This window comes from Pseudopipra pipra, chromosome 16 (genome assembly GCF_036250125.1).
Source record: "Pseudopipra pipra isolate bDixPip1 chromosome 16, bDixPip1.hap1, whole genome shotgun sequence".
In the NCBI taxonomy this organism is placed as follows: Eukaryota; Metazoa; Chordata; class Aves; order Passeriformes; family Pipridae; genus Pseudopipra; species Pseudopipra pipra.
In genome coordinates, this window is record NC_087564.1 from 4,220,926 (window position 1) to 4,241,625 (window position 20,700).

Sequence of the window (20,700 nt, forward strand, 5' to 3'; positions counted from 1 at the left end):
ATAGCTTCCTGTGATACCATAGTTAGAGTAGCCTGACCATGGCAATAAAGAGAGGTCGGTTTGACCAGATTTGGCAGTAAAAATATGTAATTATCTGTCATCTCTGTCATCTCCACACAACTAAAGCCTGATACACGGCAGTGATGGGCAGGTGGTTTATCTCTTCTACAATATAGTGTTGTACTCCTGAGATCCTCTTTTCTGCATGTTGGTTCCATAAGAACATGGCCATGAACTCACACTGAGACTGCTTGAGTGCTCAAGTATTGGCAAGAATCCTGTGTGGAATAGACGGTGATCTCTGATGGCATTGCTTGGATGTATCACTAGGATTCATTAAGAGTGGGTATTGATTACAGTCAGCCTGTTCCTGATTTGCAAGGAAGAGTATGTTTGTTGCTGCAGGTCTTTATTTGCAATTGAAAGTACCCTAAGGGGAAGATTACAGCCTGCTCTTACCTCTTGGCAAAATACGTGCCTAAAAAAAAACATATTTCTTGGTCATCTTTTGCATGCAAAAAAGAAGGAAAAATGAAAGATTAAGAAAGATATATGAAAGTATGATTCTAATATGTATTTTGTGAAATAAAAATATATAGCCTGACACTTTATTAAATAAAGATGTATGTGATATTTATAATTTGTGAAACTGGAATATGTACATAGTTTTCAGTAGTTTGTCTGTGTAACTGTGTGATATCAAACAAGCATGAGATTTGAAAGTGTTCTATGTTTCATACAAAATTTTCTAAGCTGCTTAACTGCTTATAGATTGGAGGCTAATCTCAACTGTTTTAGAAAATGCAGATAATCTCAAGAGTAGAGCATTGAAAGACATCTGAAGTAACCTGGAGATGGGGGAGAGTTTGTTCTCGAAGAGGGGAACAGGGAAAATACAACTGATGTGGTACCCTGTCCAGCTGATAGGAATTATGGAACAAAAGCCAGGATGAAACTCTATAAGAGAGGGAAAACAATGCAGTGCCCTGAGACACAGAAAACAAAGTGAAGAACTTGGTAACACATCTGCAGTGTTTGTTGTGAATAAGTACTAATGTCTGCATGTCCAAATCAACCCTTGGTGCTTAAAGCAAGAGATTTTTCCTCTGATTTTACAGCTAACTTTTCTGAGTGATCCAGGACAACAGGTAGCAAACAGAGAAACTTCCTTCACAAATGGAATTGTACAGGCCCATGGAGCTGCCATAAAAGTGACTTGCATCACCATGTGTGTTGCCCCAGTTTTTGTAGCTTTAGGAGACTTATTTTCTGTGTGACCCCTTGCAGTCTGATGTCATCTTCCTTCCTAGTGCAGTGCCCAGCACATTAAATAACTGAAGTTTCCAGATTGATCCTGCTTGAATTTTGACACAAATTCTGGCGTAAAAATCTGGTTGTGATTTAGAATCTTGCTAATTGGTGTGATAGTGCAGCTGAGTCAAAAGGCACCTATAGCTACTTGTTTGGTTTCTTGGAGAGTAGTTGTTCACGGACTGTTGTCTGCTTTTGTGCCATGATATGTAGGGATGGTGACAGGCCCCTACATTTCTGTAGTAGCCAAAGGGAAGTCCAGCCAGAGAGCATCCCTTGACTCCAGCTTTAACCTGCTTCCTCTCTCTAGCACACATTTATCTCCTCTGTAAGTGAATGTGTTTTGTGACTCACTGAAGGGTAAATCACTCTCTCTGCTGTCAGGAGACAAATACATATCTCCAGCAATCTAGTCTGAAAGAACTGAAGGTTTCCAAGGATGTAGAGGCGGGCAAGGCTTGCCTTCAGGAGTTCCTGGAAAAGTGAAGCTAAGTAGGTGTGTACCTTTGAAATGTGTGTGTTCTTTTGTATTGCTGTCAGAGATGGTGATCTCCTGCAGCAGCCACAGTTCTCTTCTAAAGGAATTTACCACTGGACAGTCAGTCCATCCCTCAGTCAACGTTTCTGTGCTGGGTTCTGGCCAAGTGGAGGTTTAATGGGCTGAAAGAGAAACATTTATAGGTGTTTATAAGAAGTTTTATCTGATATCAGGCAATTTCAGGGGAAAGCATCAATGCCATTTCGTGTTTGGTTAGGAGGGGTAGGAGTGTAACATTCAAGGCAAAATGAAAAGTATTAATTGTTCAGTTGTTGGCAATAGGAGCTGGGGTAGGAACAGGCTGAAGTGAGCCCATGGGAGGTGATGACAAGTACTGTATAGTTGCTGAGGTAGCAAAAAGCTGTGTTTTGGGGCAATGCAAGGAGCAAAATGAGAAGCGATCTTTGTCTAAGCATTCCAAAAGAAATGCAAAGTAAACATGCCATTCTTTAACCAGTGAGATACTAGAGCAGTGCACAGTACTGACAACAAAAAAGAAAGTTTCAAGTTACTCAAAGAAGTGAAAAAGGATTGGCTGTGTACTCAGACACCAACGTTTGCTGCAGTGTTGCACTTCAAATGTTATAAGACCAATTGGCCTACAAGGTGAAAGCCTTGATTTTTCTAGAGCTATGAATAGTTTCCAGAATATGTTTCTGAAGTTTTTGTGTGAAGTGATTCTCTCTGAAGTTCTCATAGTCAGCAAGACTGTAACTATTTACCTTTATGTGTCTTTGAAATCTCAAAAATTGCCATCATTTTATATTTAGAAGAAAAAGGGAATAGTTGAACTTCAGTGGAACTGAAATGTTGTTGGTTTCTGATTAAAAACTAGCAGCAGGGCAAGATGAACCTGGCTGATTCTTTCAGTGTGCTCCCAAGAGCTAATGTAATTGTTAAATGCTAATGTAATTTTTAAATAGAAACTTTAAGTTCTGAAGAAAAATGTATTAATTCCTAATGTACTGTATCCCACAAGTGTTCCACATACTTGAAAGTGATGATTTCTCTAAGTTGTAAACAGTTTCTATATCCTTATATATCTCTATCTTTTATCTATATCCTTATATCAATATTCTGTTCAGCAGTATAAACAGAGATGCTTGGTAAACTCCAGCAAGTCTGACTTCATCCACCACACTCGTATCAGTATGAGATCAGTAGATATCTCTTATTTGTATAGGTGATATTTTCTACTTTAAAAGTCACTAAAACATGCTGTATTTCGGTTCTGCTGTGATGTGTGATAGGAGCTGGCTGGGGAATTCATACCTGGCTGGAAAAGCTCCTACATGTACTTCAACCTTTGCTTAGGAGGGTGGAACAGGGTGAGCAGCTGAGGACAAGGGTCAAGTCTGGATAGTGCTTCTGGAGCACTTGAAGAGCCTTTGGTCCTAAATGGCTTTTGCAGAAAGGTGGAAATAATCTTTGGAAGACAAGTGTGGTAGTTGTAAGTGTCACCAGTTGTGCTGGGGAGGGTGGGGGAAAATGTGCAGACCAAGTTTTTCTGTCCAGCAGTATTTCATTTAATGCCTGGGTCTGCTTAGCTCAGGCACTGCTGATCAATAGCAACTCACCTTCTCTTTCAAAGCATGTGTGCTGCTGGTGTCTGCTAATACTTTCTTAGAGACAGCAATCTAAAGTTGCTGTGGATGAGGGAAATTATCAGGAGACTTGGAAACTAATCTGTCCTTTCAGTTTTGGGTTTTCCTTTACCAGAAAACCACTGAGAAACCTTAAAGAGAAAATGGAGAATAGGAAAGGTGGCCAGAAATAAGAGACTTGAAGAAGAACTTAAAAGAAACAAATATGACATAGCATGGAGAGGGTGCCAAAGTGGTACCTGAATTATTTATGATCTGAGAGATGGGAAAGTTACGCCAGTGTTGGAAGGAAGTAGAAATTATTTGAAGTTCATTGGTGTCGTTGAGCATTTGCAAGAACTGTTGTGGTATTTTGAACTAGATACAGGCATTAAGAAGAATTAATTATTTGGCAGAAAGATGGTCTAAATAGATTACTTCTGTCAGAATCTGATTAGAGCATACATCATTGATTGGCTGATGACTGCATTGCAGGGATCTGCCTCTTCCAGGCATTGTGGCCCCAGGGAAGTTGCTAAAGTCATTTTTTTTTCCTTCCCTTGAACCACAGCAAAACCTAAGCATCTGCTTTTGCTTGGGGAAGTATTTTGGTCATTGTCTAATGTGCCATTTACATGTTCTATGCAGGTGGGATTAAAACCTTGGCCTTTTTTGCATCATTTTCATTTTTCTTGTTCTGCCCGAATGTGTAGCTCAGTTTTCAGGCATACTTCTGCCTTTGTTTCTGTCTCTGTGCATCCCTACTGTACAGCAGTCTCCATTTCCTTCCCATTTTAAATGACTTCTAAGCAAGTCTTCAATAAAATTACTATTAGAGCCCCACTGTCAGTAGCTTGAGTTCTGTGCTAAAACAGAAGATTGTTGTATTAGACTGCTGGACCTGAAATACTTATGTATTTTGTGACCTGCTACTGCTACCCTAACTTGCTTAACCTACGCTCTCCACCTTTAAAACCAGCTTTTCATAAATAATACCTGCCTTTTAGCAAAATTCTGCAGAAATGAAACAAATAAGATTGCACATTTTATTTGTGGAAACTAGTGTTCATCTATTTTTCTCGTTCTTTCCTCCTCTCTCATTTTTGAAATCAATTTTCAATTGCAGAAAATACATGAAAATTTTTAATTAAAAAGAAACAAAACAGGTTTTGGGCTGGAAAACCCAAAATTGAAAACCAAGGGCTGAAGACAACGTGGCCTCCATTAGCACACTGAAAATGGCTTATCATGTAATTTATTTTTTTTTTCCTACCAGCATTATAATTTTCTAGAATGTCATGAAAGTGAAAGCTGTATAGTTGTTTAAAATAGATGATCTCCCCTTTTCCACCCACACATATACTTAATTTTTTTGCAGGGAGTAGGAATCCTGGAGTGGGCAGGAAGTAAGTGCTGTCACCCCCCCGTGGCTTCAGGCAGGTGATGGATGTGCACGGTCCTGACCATTCTGGCTTTGTCCTACCAAAAATGTTTAGGTCTGTGCTTAACCTTTACCATGGGAAAATAAACAGACCTATCAGCTTATTTATTTATTCTAACACTATTCTGGCTCGTTCTCTGAGTTCTCAGCACTCTTTGTGTTCAAATTTCATATATTCACTCTCTGAGTTCTTGGCGCTCTTTACGCTCAGATTTCACGTGTTCAACATATTCTTGCCAAACTGGAGTGACCATTAGTGGTGAACTGTAAAATAAGCCAAATTTCCTTTTTTGTGTGACTGGGAGGCAGAACACAAACGTGTTGGTACAAAGTGGTGAAGCTGCTGCAGTTGCACTGACGTGAGTTCAGAGCTTGGCACGGGGCAGGGACGTGGGTAAAGCTATGTTTGTACCTCTGTGTGTCTGGTTCACAGAGGTCTGTGAGAACTTAGGTAGCTGCTGCACACATGGGACATCCTCAGAGAGCCCCCCAAAGAGTCAGAGCTTGGCTTTGGAGTGCCATGCTGCCAGACTTTTAGAAGTTGTTATAGTGAGGCAAGCAAAGCGGCCTTACCTTAAAACAGGTAACTGCTGTTTATTTTTGAAGTTTATTTTTCTATGTTACAATCTGCAATGTAGAAATTATAAATGCTTTTTAGACATTTGATAGTTTCATTGTTCTCGAATGGTTATGCTGCTTGCAAAGGACTGGAAGGGTCCTCCTGGGAGTTGCTGAGTTCAGACTACTATTGGCATCATATAGTTGCCTGTTATAAACCACCTTTTTTTGTTACTGTGTTTTTTCTAGACTCTCATTAGCCAAGACCAAAATACTTAAAAAACCCAAAACCAAACCCTTGAAAAAAAAATATTTTCAGCCTAAATTTATTCATAACAAGGTTTTTCTTGATTTTTAGAGTGTCAGGATTGTCCTTAGCTTAAACAGTCTCTTCCTCCTACTGTTTTCTTCCCTGTTCACAGATTGTTTTGCTGGGATAAACAAATCCACCTTAGGTTCCCGTTGCAGCATAGTTGTTCCATTCCCCTGTATACAAAAAGGAATTTCTCTACAGCCATTTTATTTGAATTTGCCTTTTTTTTTTTTTTTTTAAATGTGAATGAAGGAAACTGTATGCTAGTGGGAGAACCTCTAAGAAATCAGGAAATTAATTGAGACATAAAATTAATTAAGAAATACTTCTAATTTGCATCACACTAGCAGCTCAAATTCTTTAAACAGATGCAATGAGATCCTGCTTTTCTTCCTCCTGAGTTTAGATCTGCAGTTTCTGTTATTAGCAGAATCATGATCTTGTGTTCTGTATTATTGAATTTCATCCCATTTCTATTAATGCAGCCCATAAGGTTCAGCAGTTCTTTCTATGTAATATTCTTATCCTTTTCAGTCTTGACAGTACCTTCCAAGTTTGTGTCATCAGGAAATTTCATCAGCATGTTGCCTTGTGCCAGAATAATTAAAGAAAATGTGAAAAAAAAAAAAAAAATCTGCCCCAAAACAGATCACAGAAAAGCTTCCCTTAAGCTTGTGCTTCCCTGTACAAGTCTTCTCCTTTAGGTTTTCTAACATCTTATCAAATACATACCTGCTGAAACAAAAAACCTGTTGGGGATTTTACAGAGCAATTTAACAGTCTTATTTATGTCAGTTGTCCCACTGAAGTCATTTGAGTAAAGCTTGCAGTATCCATTTTATAATCTCCATTCCTGGGTGAAAGAAATCTTTCTCTTCAAATGCAGCTCAGTCTGCTAGATGAAACAATTAGGCTGTAGTTAAAATGAAGTTGTGGATTTTTTTTAAGAAATTAAATACTTTTGGGTGGGTTGTCACTGCAGCTCACTTTCTAATATATGCCTTTTGTTTATATATTTCTGTGTGAAAGTTGACGACTGGTTTTGTATTGGAATTGATGAAAACCTTTTGAAAAAAATCCTACTGCATTCTTAATAATTAAACTGCAAGGCTCTCAATAAGAAAAAAGCAAGAAATCAGATTTACACCTGAGCCCAGTGAGATAACCAGTGTGAACAGCATTATCCCCAGCAGAAAAGTGAAGCGATTCTGTAACAGGAGATGGAGTTGGGTAAACATCCCTCCATCATGTGACAATCACTGTCCTCACTGGCAGTGCCTCCAGAGAGCATCCCAGAGGGTCACAATTCAACAGCTAAAGTTAGAAATGGTCGAAGGCTGAGAGAAGCAAGGGCCAGCCTGCAGCTGCTGAGGTAGATTTGTGACTCCTGCACCGTGGCTGCCGTGATACATGAGAATCAATTACTGGGAACCTTTCACGATGGTCAAAATGTGACATTAAATAATTGAGTATCACATCAAATCTTGTCTGCAATTAGTTATCTGGGAAAGTAATTATGCAACAAAATCAAGGAGCTGAAATTAGTGGTGTGAAGCACCCTGGTTATTCGAAGACTGTAGGAGAATATTTTTTTTATGTATTTTTTTTTTCGTGTAACATGAGTTGTAAGTACCTGAGTAATTCCTTGTTGAAATAAAAAACTAGTCTTGCTCAACTGTAATTCTTGTCATTAGCCATATCTGCAATCGAAGATGCATTCCATGTGAAACAGGTGTTGATGACTGAGTTTGTTTTGTCTAAAGTAAAAATTAGCTGTGGAAGAGAATGTCTTGCAAGTAGTGTGTTTAAAATCAAACCTGTTTTCTTTAGGGAGGAAAACAGCCTAAATTTCGCTCTTTTTGTCTCTTACATTCTTAGTGTAAGTTGAATTGGAGGACAGATTAGAAATACTCTAATGGGCAAATTTGGTCTTTTTAAAATAGTTATATCAGTGTAACAACATAGATGTGAAAGGTTAGAAAAGCCATTACAATATAATTTACATTTGTAGAAGTAGTTAGCTTGTATTAGTTAGCTCAAATATTCAAAACAAACAAGGAAAATACAATTAATCAAAACAGGGTATGTACCCAGTGTGACAGACTTAAGTTTAAACACTCAAATGAATATTGTTTAACAGCTTATAAATACAGGGAAATGTTTACTTATGCAATCATGATAAACCTGATTATTTTTTAAATGGCTTCTAATAGTAACTGTTGTCATGTATATGCCAGAACTGATAGGAAAATTAATTCTAATTAGTAGACCTGTGTACAGAATTTGATCTCTATATGTGTAGTACTTGAAAATCTGAACTGATAAAGAGTAGTAGGCTTAGTCATGTTACTTAAGCTGGTCCCAAAATAGCACCTTCCTTTTTTGGTAGAGTTAGGTTTGCAGCTGTTGTCTCTATCTGTTGTCTCTGAAGAAAATTTTAACATTTAAGAGTTGCTGACGTCAATTTTTTTCTTTTTTTTACAGCTGATGTGGGCTTTGCCCCTGACAGAAGTTATTTGGTTCTAGCTCTGAGTTTGGAAGAAGTTGGTATATAGATTTTCCCCTAACTTTCAATTGATGTGTTTAGCTTTAGTTGGGAGTAATACTATCACTTAAACCATGTTGTCGTCTCAAGGAGTTTTGCTACATCCCTATGGAGTGCCCATGATTCTGCCGGCAGCACCATACTTCGCTGGACTTGTTCAGGTAATGCAAGGCCGCTTCCAACAAGCAACTTAACTCTAGTGCACTTAGAGCAATAATTGGAATTTTTATGGTTGAGAAAGCAAACACTTTTAATACAGGCAAAAGCTCTCATGTAGTCAGTGGGAAGACAGTAGGAAATCAAAAAGATGGATCACCCTAATCTGTGTATTGACATCTCTCATGGCTGAATAAATGGTGTAGTTGAGCTATATTTGCTTGTATTGATTTGTCTGCTGTTTAACATTCATGCCTTTGCTTCACGAGGTTGACCACAGGGCAGAGGATTTGCTATCCATTCCAGGTTTCTGAGGGAGTCAGCATTCCCACGGCAGGTCATAAGACAAAGTAACTTACCATGATGTGTTTAGGTTAAGTGTTTTAGCACAGCAAATAGGAATAGTGTTAAATGTGCATTAATTCATATGTTATGCATCACACAGGGTTTGTGTTTTTGTGTGTGTAGAAAAATATCACCTGCACAGAATATTTATACACATCCCATTAGTTCTTTTGAACCCTCAAAGTGTAAGATCTTGCTGCAGGGCGAGACTTCTGTGTTTTAGAAGTTAACTGGCAATTACTAGATTGTTGTTGTTGTGTTGTCTGCTTTTGATTTGATTTTATTTTTATCAAAAGGTGGTGCTACTGAAGTTTCTGCTGTTAGACTTAGGATTTTTAATAGATTGTGTAGATGCTAATTAAGCAAAAAGTATCCTGTTGTTTACAGTATTGGAAGACATCAAGAAAGAATTCAGATAACATTTCCAAGCATTGACAAAATGAAAGGAAAGGTACCTTGTGACCGTAGGTAGATATTATGCATTAACAGGGTCAAGACATGAGGGCTTCTCTGTGCTGTGCTAGTGATGAGTCAAATGAACTGTGAGGAAGAGGGAAATTTTCATTATGCTCCTCTACTCCAACATTTTGCTGGCAGAGAGGGGCAATCGCAGCATGAAACAGGTGCTTTTCCATACAGGTCCCTTCAGTAATCAAAGACTGTGAGTTATGATCTTCACTTCAGGCTTGATATCAGACACATAGGTCTAAAATAGAAATATAGCATTGCACAGTGGCCATTATCAGCTATTGAAAAACTGTGCCTTCTGAGGTGTGCAAGCTGGTGCTATTTTTTGTGCAGTGAGACATGGGAGCACGTCTGAACACATCAAGCAGGCCTTGATATCCATTAGAATTTGGGGGTGAAGGTCGGACGCTGGAGCTCAGTCAGCCCCTGTGCCATCCTGTCCAATAAATAATTACAAGCAAATCGTGCCTTTCACTCTATGCTGATTGATGTTGAAATTGCTTTTGAAAGTTCTCATAAGTTCCTGTTATAGATTAAGTGCCGGTGTAGGAAAAATAACTGCACCCAACTGAAATGGGTGAATGTAATCAGGTTTAATGGACTCGAGAGCTTGTTGGGAATTAAATAACTATTGATTTGTTGGAAAGTTGCTGTCATTACAAAATGCCACTCTGGACGCATTATCCAAGCAGATAGATTAGAAGAAAGGGCCCTTTGAAAATTGGGGATGCCTTATTTCAATCTTTTTCCTTTTCTTTCTTTCCTTAGAAAGATATATCCAGGCCTATTCTACTCCTTTAGCGTAGATCTAAAATAGTCAAGCAATAGGAATGGTTGAACAACAAAAAAAATGGGTATATTTACAGGTACAGTTGGAAAGTGTTCATCATGTGGATACTTCTCAAGTCTCTTGTCTTCTCTCTCTCTAATGTCAAACCTGAAAATTGCATTTTAGAAAGAAAGCACATGTTTGACTTATTGTCTTAGTGAGGGAATTACAAGGGAATGTACAGAGATACATTGGCAGTAGCTCTGGTCAGCTTTTGACACCAGAATGCTTATTGTTTGTCTCTTAGAGTAAACCTAAGTATCCAAAATAAATAATGCAAAGGACACCTGATAGGCATATTTATATCATCCTCTTCTAAGCAGTAATTACATAACATTCAGTACTTTAATGGCAATTTTAGTTCAAAAAAATATGCCTTGATAAACTGATTATGCAAATGGGGTTTTTTCTGGGTTGCAGGTTGAGAACACAACCTTGAAGTATTTTTGAACATGAGGCAGTTTTAACATTTTATGGGCTTATAAGATTGCAGTTGACTTACTTGCATGGATTTCTACGGAAAATAGGTGTATTTCTAATTAGGGATTCCCCATGATTTCCAATTGGTTATATTCCTAGATTGCATATGAAAACAGTGTAGAGTATTGCTTAGAGATTTGGGGGACTGCTTTGGGGTTTTGTTATGTTTTGTGTTGCATGATTGAGCAAGAGAGTGCTCAGATCTCTGTGGAGGAATGTTAATCTTCAGAGGTTCTACACCTTGAGGAGCTGCATATTATTTTCCTTAGTGCTGTGCATATGCAGCCTGTTCCAGCCTCTCCTCCTAAACTGATCAGTAAACTCTGTCATACAGACTCTGTATGACATACTCTGTCATATATACATGCTTGCTTTTGTCACACTGGCTTGTTATGGACTACTGGCATGTGTGAGCCCTGGGATGAACAAAAAAGGGCAGATACCATGGGTACATCTCTGAAAACACCTTATATGAGCAGCCATATGCATTTCCCCAGTTGCATGTGATCTATTAAGAAGCTTTGTCTTCCTCTTACTGAGATCATATGTTTGAGTGAGATGGTGGAAAAGGAAATGCATGTGTTCTTGGAGAGAGAGAAGGTCCAGGGCTACTGAGGTGTTCAACTATAACTTGCAAAAACTAACTTGCAAACTTAGTTTTATTTTCTGATAAGTAAATATACCCTAAAAAAACCTTATTAGAATGGTGGTGCTATTATTGCCTATGATGTATTAACACATTTTTAAATGAGAAAATGTTCTTTTCCTCTTCCTTGCTTCTTCTGGGTGAAACTGTAGGAGTAAAAAAAAAAAATCACATGAAAGTACAAATGATGCATAAATAGCATGATGCCTCATGTGGGTGGGGACATGTTTTCTGCCTTGGCACAGAGGATGTCCTGGTGGCTTCCTGGGCTGTCACAGGACCCAAACGGGCACTGCAGTGCAGCCCCTGTGTGTGCTGTGGGCAGCGAGGCCTCCCCTGGGGCAAAACTATCCTGCTGTTTGTCCTGGCAAGGGAGGTAAAAAAAATGTCATCCAGGATTAAGTGTCAATCCAGTGAAAGGCTTCTTATCCTGCCCTTGGTTCCCATCCCAGTTCTGTCATTGGATTCCCAAGGGGGAGCCCGTATGTCCGGATGAGCGGGGAAGTCACTGGGGTGTCCATGGAAAAGGTCCATGTGCACTGGCCAGGGTGTGGGAGCACGGCCCTGCTGCCAGGAGGAGTGGCTGTGTGCTCCTCCACCATCTCAGGGTAAACCTGAAACCAAGGGCCATTTATTTATCATCAAAATTACAAAGTGCAGCATCGAAAAAACCGTCTCGCAATTCATCGAATATTGTGTTTTGTTAAATAATAACTTAAAGGTCTCCACATCTTTCATGGCTCTGAGTGGTTCAGGTATATAAAATCTTTGCAATTGCTCTGGTTACTTGGAATGTTAGGTTTATGATAAAATATTTTAAAAGCACACGAGCAATATATAACACTCTAATAATGGATGCTAAATTATTTATTACATGGCTGGTTTGGGTGGTTCAATTTCCATTTAGCAGAGAAAAAGCAGTTCATAGGCATTATTATAAAAATTATTAAAGCTGAAATTTCTTAGACCTTTTGGTAAACTGGAAAGTTCTAAATAGACAGACACTTCTATTTAACGCAGAATGTGCTACTTAAATATAAAGATGGGATTATATTTGAATATGGTCAGTAATTTTTAAAGTATACTTTTATTTTAACATAGTGACCAGAAAAGCTCTAAGAGTTTTGAAGCTTTAATATTTTTATTGTTAAAGATTTCAACCAGCTAAGCTAAAATCTTTTCATTTGCTTCTTTATCTATCTGGTGGTGAAGGGGAGGGTGGAGAAAAAAGCAGGAAATAGAAAGCTATCGAGGTAACTATTTCAATAAACAGGGAATTTCTGTGCTTTTAAATACATCATTCTTAAGTTTAAATCATTCTTAAGATATTTATATTTTTTTTCTGTGCATCTGATTTTCCGTAACTGGTTAACTAGTGTGTTGGACTGACAACTGGAAATGTGGTAATCTGGAGACAGCTCCATTTTATTTTAGGGCTGAGAGAATTGCCTAAAATATGCTGTGAAAAGTAGTGGTGCAAACTTATCACGGTGCCATCACTGTACCCATCTGGAAAATCCTTGGTTTGCTGCTGTGTTGGGAAGTGCTAGCAGGGAGTGCACGCAGAATATTTGCAGATGCTGCTGTGTGAGGCTACCTGCAAAATCACACTTGCTTTCTGGCAATCCAGTCTTGGAAAATGCCACGGATTTGTTGTGACACCTTGCATGAAAAAGCTTTTGTAATTTAGTGGGTTTTATTTGAATAATGCATTTGAAATAGCAGTGATGAGAGGTTTTAATTTTTCCTTCCCGTGTTGCCTGAAGTGGTGTATAGTTGTTTCTGTTGGGTTTAGATTATGATCTAGTGGAATGCAGTGTGTAATTTCTGTTTACATTGGCTGAATTGCCTCTTTGAAGTGCAGTAAGTAGATGATTTACCTTAGATGCAGATTTATTCTGGCTTGATTGTGTTGTTCTGTCTTTGCAAGTGATAAGGGTCTCTTATTACTGGTACTGTACTCCCAGTGCTTTGTGAGTGGAGGTTGAATATGTTTTACTACTGCAATCACTTTTCATCTGAATGTGTATCTTGTTTTGGTTTTGAGGGAGTATATGTAACATTTCTTCTCTGCCTGAGACTTGCTAAGTGTTTTCTCCCTTCTGTATTAGAAGAGCCTTTAACAGACGTAAAGTGGTGGTATTAGTGATGAATGTAGTCTGTGTTACTTTGATAAATGAAGATTTTTGTAAGCAATGTTTAAATCTCTGGAAATCATGGAATCACAGAATTGTTTCTTGGAAAAGAGCTTTAAGATCATCAAGTCTGACTCTTAACCCAGCACTGCCAAGTCCACCATTAATTCATGTCCTTAAGTGCCACATCTATGCTTAATTTTTAATTTACCCTTTTTAAATACCTCCAGGGATGATGACTCAACCGTTTCCCTGGGCAGCCTCTTCCAGTGCCTGACAACCCTTTCCTAATATCCAGTTTGAATCTCCCTTGGTGCAACTTGAGGCCATTTCCTCTTGTCTTGTTACTCTAGAGCAGAGTCTGACCCCCACCTGGCTCCAACCTCCTCTCAGGGGTTTCTAGAGAGAGGGAAGGTCTGGCCTTATCCTCCTTTTCTCCAGGTGGAGCCCCACCAGCTGCTCCTCATCACACTTGTGCTCCAGACCCTTCCCCAGCTCTGTTGCCCTTCTCTGGACACGACCCAGCCCCTCAATGTCTTTCTTGTCATGAGGGGCCCAAAGCTGCTCCCAGGACTGAAGGTGCCTCAGCAGTGCCCAGCACAGGGGACAGTCACTGCCCTGGTCCTGTGGCCACACTCTTTCTGATCCAAGCCAGGTGCCATTGGCCTCTTGCCCCCCTGGGCACACCTTGGGCTCGTGTTCAGCCACTGCCACCAGTGCCCCCAAGTCCTTTCACTGCAGCCACTCTGCCCCAGCCTGGAGCTGCAGGGGGTGATTGTGACCCAACCCAGCACTTGACCTCATACAGTGGCCTTGACCCACTGATCCAGCCTGTCCAGATCCCTCTGCAGAGCCTTCCTGCCCTCCAGCAGGTGGACATTCCCACCCTACTCAGTGTCGTCCGCAGACTTACTGCGGGTGCACTCGATCCCCTTGTCCAGATCATGGATAACGATGTCAGAGCTGAGCCCAGTACTGAGCCCTGGGGAATTCCACCTGGGAGCATCCCCAGCTGGATGGAGCTCCAGGCACCACCCCCCTCTGGGCCCACTCATCCAGCCAGTTTGTTACCCAGTGAAGAGCACACCCATCCAAGCCGTGAGCATCCAGTTCCTCCAGGGGAATGCTGTGGGAAACTGTGTCAAAGGCTTTTCTAAAGTCTAGGCAGAGATCCACAACCTTGCCCTCATCCATTAAGGAGCTCACCCAGGGTCAGTCATGTAGGACATGCCTTTCTTAGACCAATGTTGGCTGGGCCTGACTGCTTCACTGTCCTGCGTGTGCCTCAGGATGGCACTCCAGATGATCTGTTCCATACCACTGCAGATTTAATTGGTTTTCCTTCTGAGGCATGGATCAAGCAGTGGAGCAAAGATGCCACACTGGTGAAACCTGTCACCTGATCGAGAGGCTGCAGACAGCTTCAAACTATTTGGTTATTGATGCTGCAAGAGTTTTTCTTTTAACCTGCCTTTGTTTCTTGCCAATAAGTGCAGAGATATCATGAAATACCTGGTGAGTGAACCTGCAGGAGCGAGAGGGAGGGGCAATGACATGGAATGTCTTTCCCACTGAGCAAAAAGTCAATTTTAGTAAGAAGGATAGCCTATCTAAATAGTTTTAGTTCACCTTAGAAACAAGGGGCTATTGTGGCCTCCCATCTAATTTTGTCTCACTAGCCTTTGTTTCAGAAATCAGAGGGTGACATAATTTGGATGAGTCAGGCAACACTGCATTACCTCTTGTTCTGTCAGCTGGGTCAATGTTGTCTTAGAGTCAGGGCTTTTTTTTTTTTTCTTTCTGTGTTCAGCAAAAAAAAAGCAAAAGATTTCATCTGCCACCCAACAGACAGAATTTTTTCCTTTTTCACTTTTGCGTGTAACACCAGTATTAGTGAATTCCAGAAATGATGATCTATAATTATGGTCAATACTTTGTGTGTAGGAGAATACACTTCAGTGGAGTGTTTTAGTATGGGAAGAACTGGGTAACTTTTCGACTGCAGCTTTTGCAGAGGTTTTTAAGTGGAGTAAAAACAAGGTTATTCGAATTTGTATGAACACAAATAGATAAACACATAGATAAAATAGCCTTCATTAGGGTAAATTCTATTTATTTCTTCATCCTGTAAATAAGAGAAAGCCTTTAAGATTTGGATTCTCTGTAAAAGCAGATTGTTTAATTTGACTTCCCCAGCTAGAAGCCAGCAAGCTGATAGGACTGTTTCCAAGGATCTGGAATTTCAGCTGATTTTTTTTCTTTTCTGACTCACGCATAATCATCAGTAATAAAAGTTCTGATGACCAGATTATGACAGGAGATACAACTTTGAAGTTCTTTTGCTTTCAGTGGAATGATTCACAACTGATATAAAAATATGCTTGTACATCTAAATATAGAACAATCATTTTAATGGAGTTGGCTTGAATATTTCACCTATTTACCCTCTGAAAAATTATCCTGTGTTGCATGAGCTAACATTAGAAACCCAGTTAAAATACATCTTTTGGCCTGTCTGCTTGCTTGCTTTTTTTAACTGAGGTGTGCAGGTAACTGCTCAGACCTGGTTTCAAAGAGGGTGTTGTAAAAACATATCAAAATGTCTGTTTCAGTAGATCAGGCTGTGGAAAGAAATATAGTGAGGACCTCATAATTTCAGGTATAAATACTTTCAGCTGAAATAGTTGGATTTGAACTGCACTATTGCTACCTAAGAGTGATGGAACCACACCTGGCAGGTATTTGCCAGCCAGGTATCACAGCTGGTTTAAATTTATGAGCATCCAAAGGGTTCCCTGATAATTTGAAAAAATTGGGTGTATTTTTACATGGAGTGACAGATCATGAACCCTGTAAATAGATAATGGGAAATCGGTCCAGGTAAATTTTAGGTGTCAGAGTTTCTAATTGTGTTCCACGAGATTCAGGTTATTGTAGATTAGGGTAAATTCTGATATCCTGGTTCCTTTTCTTTGTCTAGTGGCCAGAGTTCCATGAGTGAGATGGCTTGGAGGATGACTTAATCTTCTAATTCAGATGAGTTTATTAAATCAGTAAAGAATGTAGTTTTTTTTTAATCTACGTCCTGTTTTATTGCTGATCGAGCTGAGAAGAAAGAAAAAGTCTCTTGCCTGTATATTCAAGAGTCAGAAAGGTTCCTAGCCTGCCTTTTAAGATTTTATATGAGGCCTTGAATTAAATAAAACATGGCACATTTCAATGAAATGTTATTCAGACTTTATTGGAAAATATCCTTCTGTTAAAGCAACTTATTCCTTATTAAGGTAAAGCTAAAAGTACTCAAAGCAGTGAACTGATCTGAACTATGCTGATTTTTTTATTGATTTTTTTTTTAATTCCGAGAGATTAAAAGTATGATGAGGTGCTTTATTATCCCAAGGCTTTTTCATCTTATAGAGCTGGAAACACACTTTTGTTATGTCTCTGTCCTTTGCAATGTTATTTCAAAAGCATGTACTGCCCTCCTGTAATAATGCTAATTAGTAGCATTTAAAAATCATGGAGGAGAAAATGGTAGGTTTTTACTATATTGGTTTACTATGATAGATGTTTATGGCACCTTGTTTTCTTTATACCATTTTAATATAAAGCAAATTCAGTCAAATTCATCTCCAGCCATCTTAGACATTTAAGCTTCAAAACATCCACCCCAGGCAAGAGTGTGGCTGCCAAAATGCAAATAAGTGGGTTTCTCTGAGAGTTACCAGCAACTGTGCAGGTACACATCAGCTGTCTTTATTTTCCCTGACAGTGGGACTGAATATAAGCATGTTTCAAACACTCTGAGAACAAATCATGTTGACATTTGAAACCCAAACAGAGGGGAAAAAAAAGGGAATTTCCAAACATTTTACTTCCATTCTCGAGAAAATCTTAGAACTGTATTAAATCACAACCTAAGCATGGGTGAGTATTCCAGAGAGAGTAATAGCAGGTTTAAAAAAACCCACCATCAGGCTTTTTAAAAGCTATAACCATGTAGTTGGTTAAAAGCAAGAAAGATGACATTTAGCTGAGAGATAAAAGGTGACTGAAGGTGAGGGAAAGCAGGTTCTTCCTGCATTTGTGAATGATCCTGTAGGTAATAATACAGAGTGAGTCATTCTTCATTTCCCCACTAGCCTCAGAGTGATGCTGACTTCAGTGAATTAGCAAACCTGAGAAGTCCTTCCTCACTCCCCAGGGATGACTTTTCCCTGGCAGTGCAGCTCAGGGAATTGGGCTCAGCTCAGGGAATTGGGCTCAGCTCAGGGAATTGGGCTCAGCTCAGGGAGTTGGGCTCAGCTCAGGGAATTGGGCTCAGCTCAGCTGGATGAAAATGGGACCTGCCTCAGATTTCTGAGAGTTTGAAGGTGTTTATGCTCTATGCAAAATGGTTCCTTATTCTCTAAGTGTTGAATATTTTTATGTGCACAGGGTGTGGGTTTATTTTATTTTTTGTGAGAGTGGGTTTGGTGTTTGACCAGCTTTTCACTATCTTTTTATTTGTTCTCTAAAGTATTAGATCTTACCTATGCAAAAAAAAGATATTAGAGGTACATTTTTAATATTTTGAGAAATACAGAACAGCCTATTTTTAAGGAAATAAGCTCACTTTTGCTAGATTTTCTCTCTCTTTGACTTGGAATTGTTCTGAAAAACATTATTTGAATAAAATTTTTAAAAGAAATTTGATCTTGCTAACATCTGAGGTAGAAAGAAAAAGTAAACCTCTACAATTGTATTTCAATGCCCTGTTAGAATGAAAATACTTTCACTTCAAAACATAAATACTGTTTAGAGCTATTAGAAGAACAGGATGGAAGAGGATGCTGACTGTATAGAAAGTAGAAAATTCAAATTCTTAAGAAAGTCATGAGGATCATTAACAGAATTTTAAAAGTTTGATTCTATACAGGCTGGGCCATACTTGAGAAGGTCTAATCCTCAGAATCTGAAATAATTTGTATTTTCTTATGCTTTTGTAGCACCTAATTCCTAGGAAGGGGTTTAGAAGTCGGTGGTACCTGGGGACTGTCCTGTGTTGGAAAGCTGTCTCTGCAGGTCCGTGCTGCAGAGCGTGGGTTCACTGCTTCATCTTCCTTCCAGGGAATGTTCCTTTCAGAAGTGCAGCAATCTCTTCTACCTTGTCCTGAGATGGAACAAGGAGAATGAACAATCTAACGTGTTCTGTTGTGACAAGTCACGCAAGAGCCTGTTCTGAGTTGAGCACGGAAAACAGCACAAGCTTTCCTTTCACTGAGGGAAATTAAATGCAGTTGGAGCACTCCTTCTGGAACAGAGGAAGAAATTACACTTTTAATTATTACTTTTTTTAAAATCTTGTATCCAGACATCAGGCTGTACCTTCCCCCCCCCCCCCTCTTTTTTGACCTTATAGTGTTTAAAACCAGGAAAAAGAGAACTTGAAATCTTGAAACTCTCTTAACCTGTATGTGACCAACTCTTAAAAATCCACCTTCCGTGTTGTCTTTGTCTTATCTTTCCATTTAAAACATAAATCTCCCTCTCACCTTTTACCACCCAGATACAAGAGGATTTAAGGCTAACCTAGAACACAGCAGCTGGGGTTAGCCCCAGTTCTTAAAAGACCAGCCAGTCTTTGGCAAATTGCTCTTCCTACTCAGTTCCCCCATCAACTCCATTCTGATGTTTCCCTTTCATTTTAGTAAATTGTGCAGTTGCAGAAATCACTCGCTGTAGTTCCGTGTGTTTATTCATTCAGAATCTTACATATAAAATGGAGGCAAGTACTGTGTGAAAGGACTTAGTTCTGAACACTTCTTGAGGTTACCTGAAACTGTTGATGGCTCCAAGAAATTTTTCAGAACTGGTTGTCCTGTAGGAAAAGGAAACAGATGGATTGGTTTCATTATAGCACCGGTCAGTGTGTGCTGGGAAACTGCCTTCCCTGGCTCCTGGGGTGACTTATTTTGGAGACAGGAGTTGTTAAAGCCCACTCGAGCCTTTTGAACGCTGCTGGTGCAGGAAATGAAATCCATCCGTCGCGGGATCCTCCAAGTCCCATTTTTAGGTGACACACTGTGGTGGATTGGAGGGAGTAGATGGTCTTTTTACTGCAGAAGTGAACGGTTTCTTTTTTATGCCTTCCTCCGTGAAGGAACAGTTAAAATCAGGCACAGGGAAGTGTAACAGATGTTCATACACATTTCCCATCTGAAAATGCCTTCCGCTGGCCAAGATGATTGTTAGGCACAATTAAGCCCAGTATATACATCCTGTACCGTAAGCCAAGTTTCCTGAGTGTGTTCCCAACAGGGAAGCACAGGTTTGGAAAGAAGGAAGTTTATATGAACTTTCATCTGCAGTAGATTTTTGAGAGTCACTGTGTAAAAGACACAGGGGACCTGAGTGACAGCTCAACCTGTGCCCCATGCACTGCTCTGTGTCTTTAAGGCACAGCTATGCTATATACAACTATATCTTTAAGAGACACTTTCAATCCATGAGCAAATTTCCTATGCATTTCAGGGATGCTAATGCTTGAAATCTGATTTTTGAGAGGCATTTGGTGTAATGTTGCCAACTGACTTAAAAAACTCGTGATATTATGCCTTGTAATGTTCCACATTCTGTGTAATTGTCACTGTAATCAGCTTTATGATGGCAACTCTTCGTGATGACTACAGGGATATATTTTTTTGCATATTATGTCTGAAATGTGAGGTACTTTTTGATTTCAGAGGCATACTGGTAGTGAAGGGAGGAAGGCACTGCAGGCTTTTGAAATCATGGATAAAATGTTTATGCAGAGAGTGGAATTTGTCATTTCCAGTGATGTGATAGCATCTACTGTTGAAAAAGATGCTGAGAACCAAATGCTCTTATATTTTGTGATTTGTATTGTAACTGAACACATTATAGTTGGCCATTCTGGGAAAGCGTGCTTTCCTGGCAGAAAATTGCAGTGATTTGACTATTTTTGTTGTATCAGAATATTACACAGGCTCTATGAAAGTGTGTTGACCTAAAAATGTCAGTGGGTATTTCATATCAGTCTTCTTTTGCCTTGGTTTTTTTTTTTTTTCTGGGATGGGGAGGGGGGGGACACAGAAATGCAAGACAGACCTTGCTTTTCTGTTGTCTAATGCCTGTCTTTTAATAATGTAAAAAGCTCTGTGCCAGGTCTGTAAACAGTCTGTAAGTTCTGGGCAGTCAATAAGTCTTCTCACTGAAATGTGCAAGAGAATTGTAAACCAAACTTATTTGTTTTTCGTCTTATTTTCCTTTAATAAGACACAAACCTGCAAATATTGCTTTCCTATTTTTCTCTGGCCTTAGTTCTCCATGTAGTGTCTTTAACTTCCTCT

The 20,700-nt window shown here is 39.4% G+C and overlaps 1 protein-coding gene across 44 annotated transcripts in view; it reads left to right on the plus strand.

Moving 5' to 3' along the window:
* Positions 1-20,700, plus strand: part of RBFOX1 (RNA binding fox-1 homolog 1) — a 1,150,020-nt gene that overhangs the window by 900,910 nt on the left and 228,410 nt on the right. For 5 of the 44 annotated variants that reach the window (XM_064672772.1, XM_064672763.1, XM_064672760.1 and 2 more), the window contains exon 2: positions 8,229-8,450. The exons of 37 other annotated variants lie outside the window; for them this stretch is intronic. In XM_064672772.1, the coding sequence (XP_064528842.1) occupies positions 8,364-8,450 (87 nt within the window). In that variant the 5' untranslated portion in view covers positions 8,229-8,363. Of the gene's footprint in view, positions 1-4,864; positions 4,929-8,228; positions 8,451-20,700 lie in introns of those variants that run through there. 2 more of the 44 variants (XM_064672747.1, XM_064672745.1) reach the window with 2 other exon arrangements.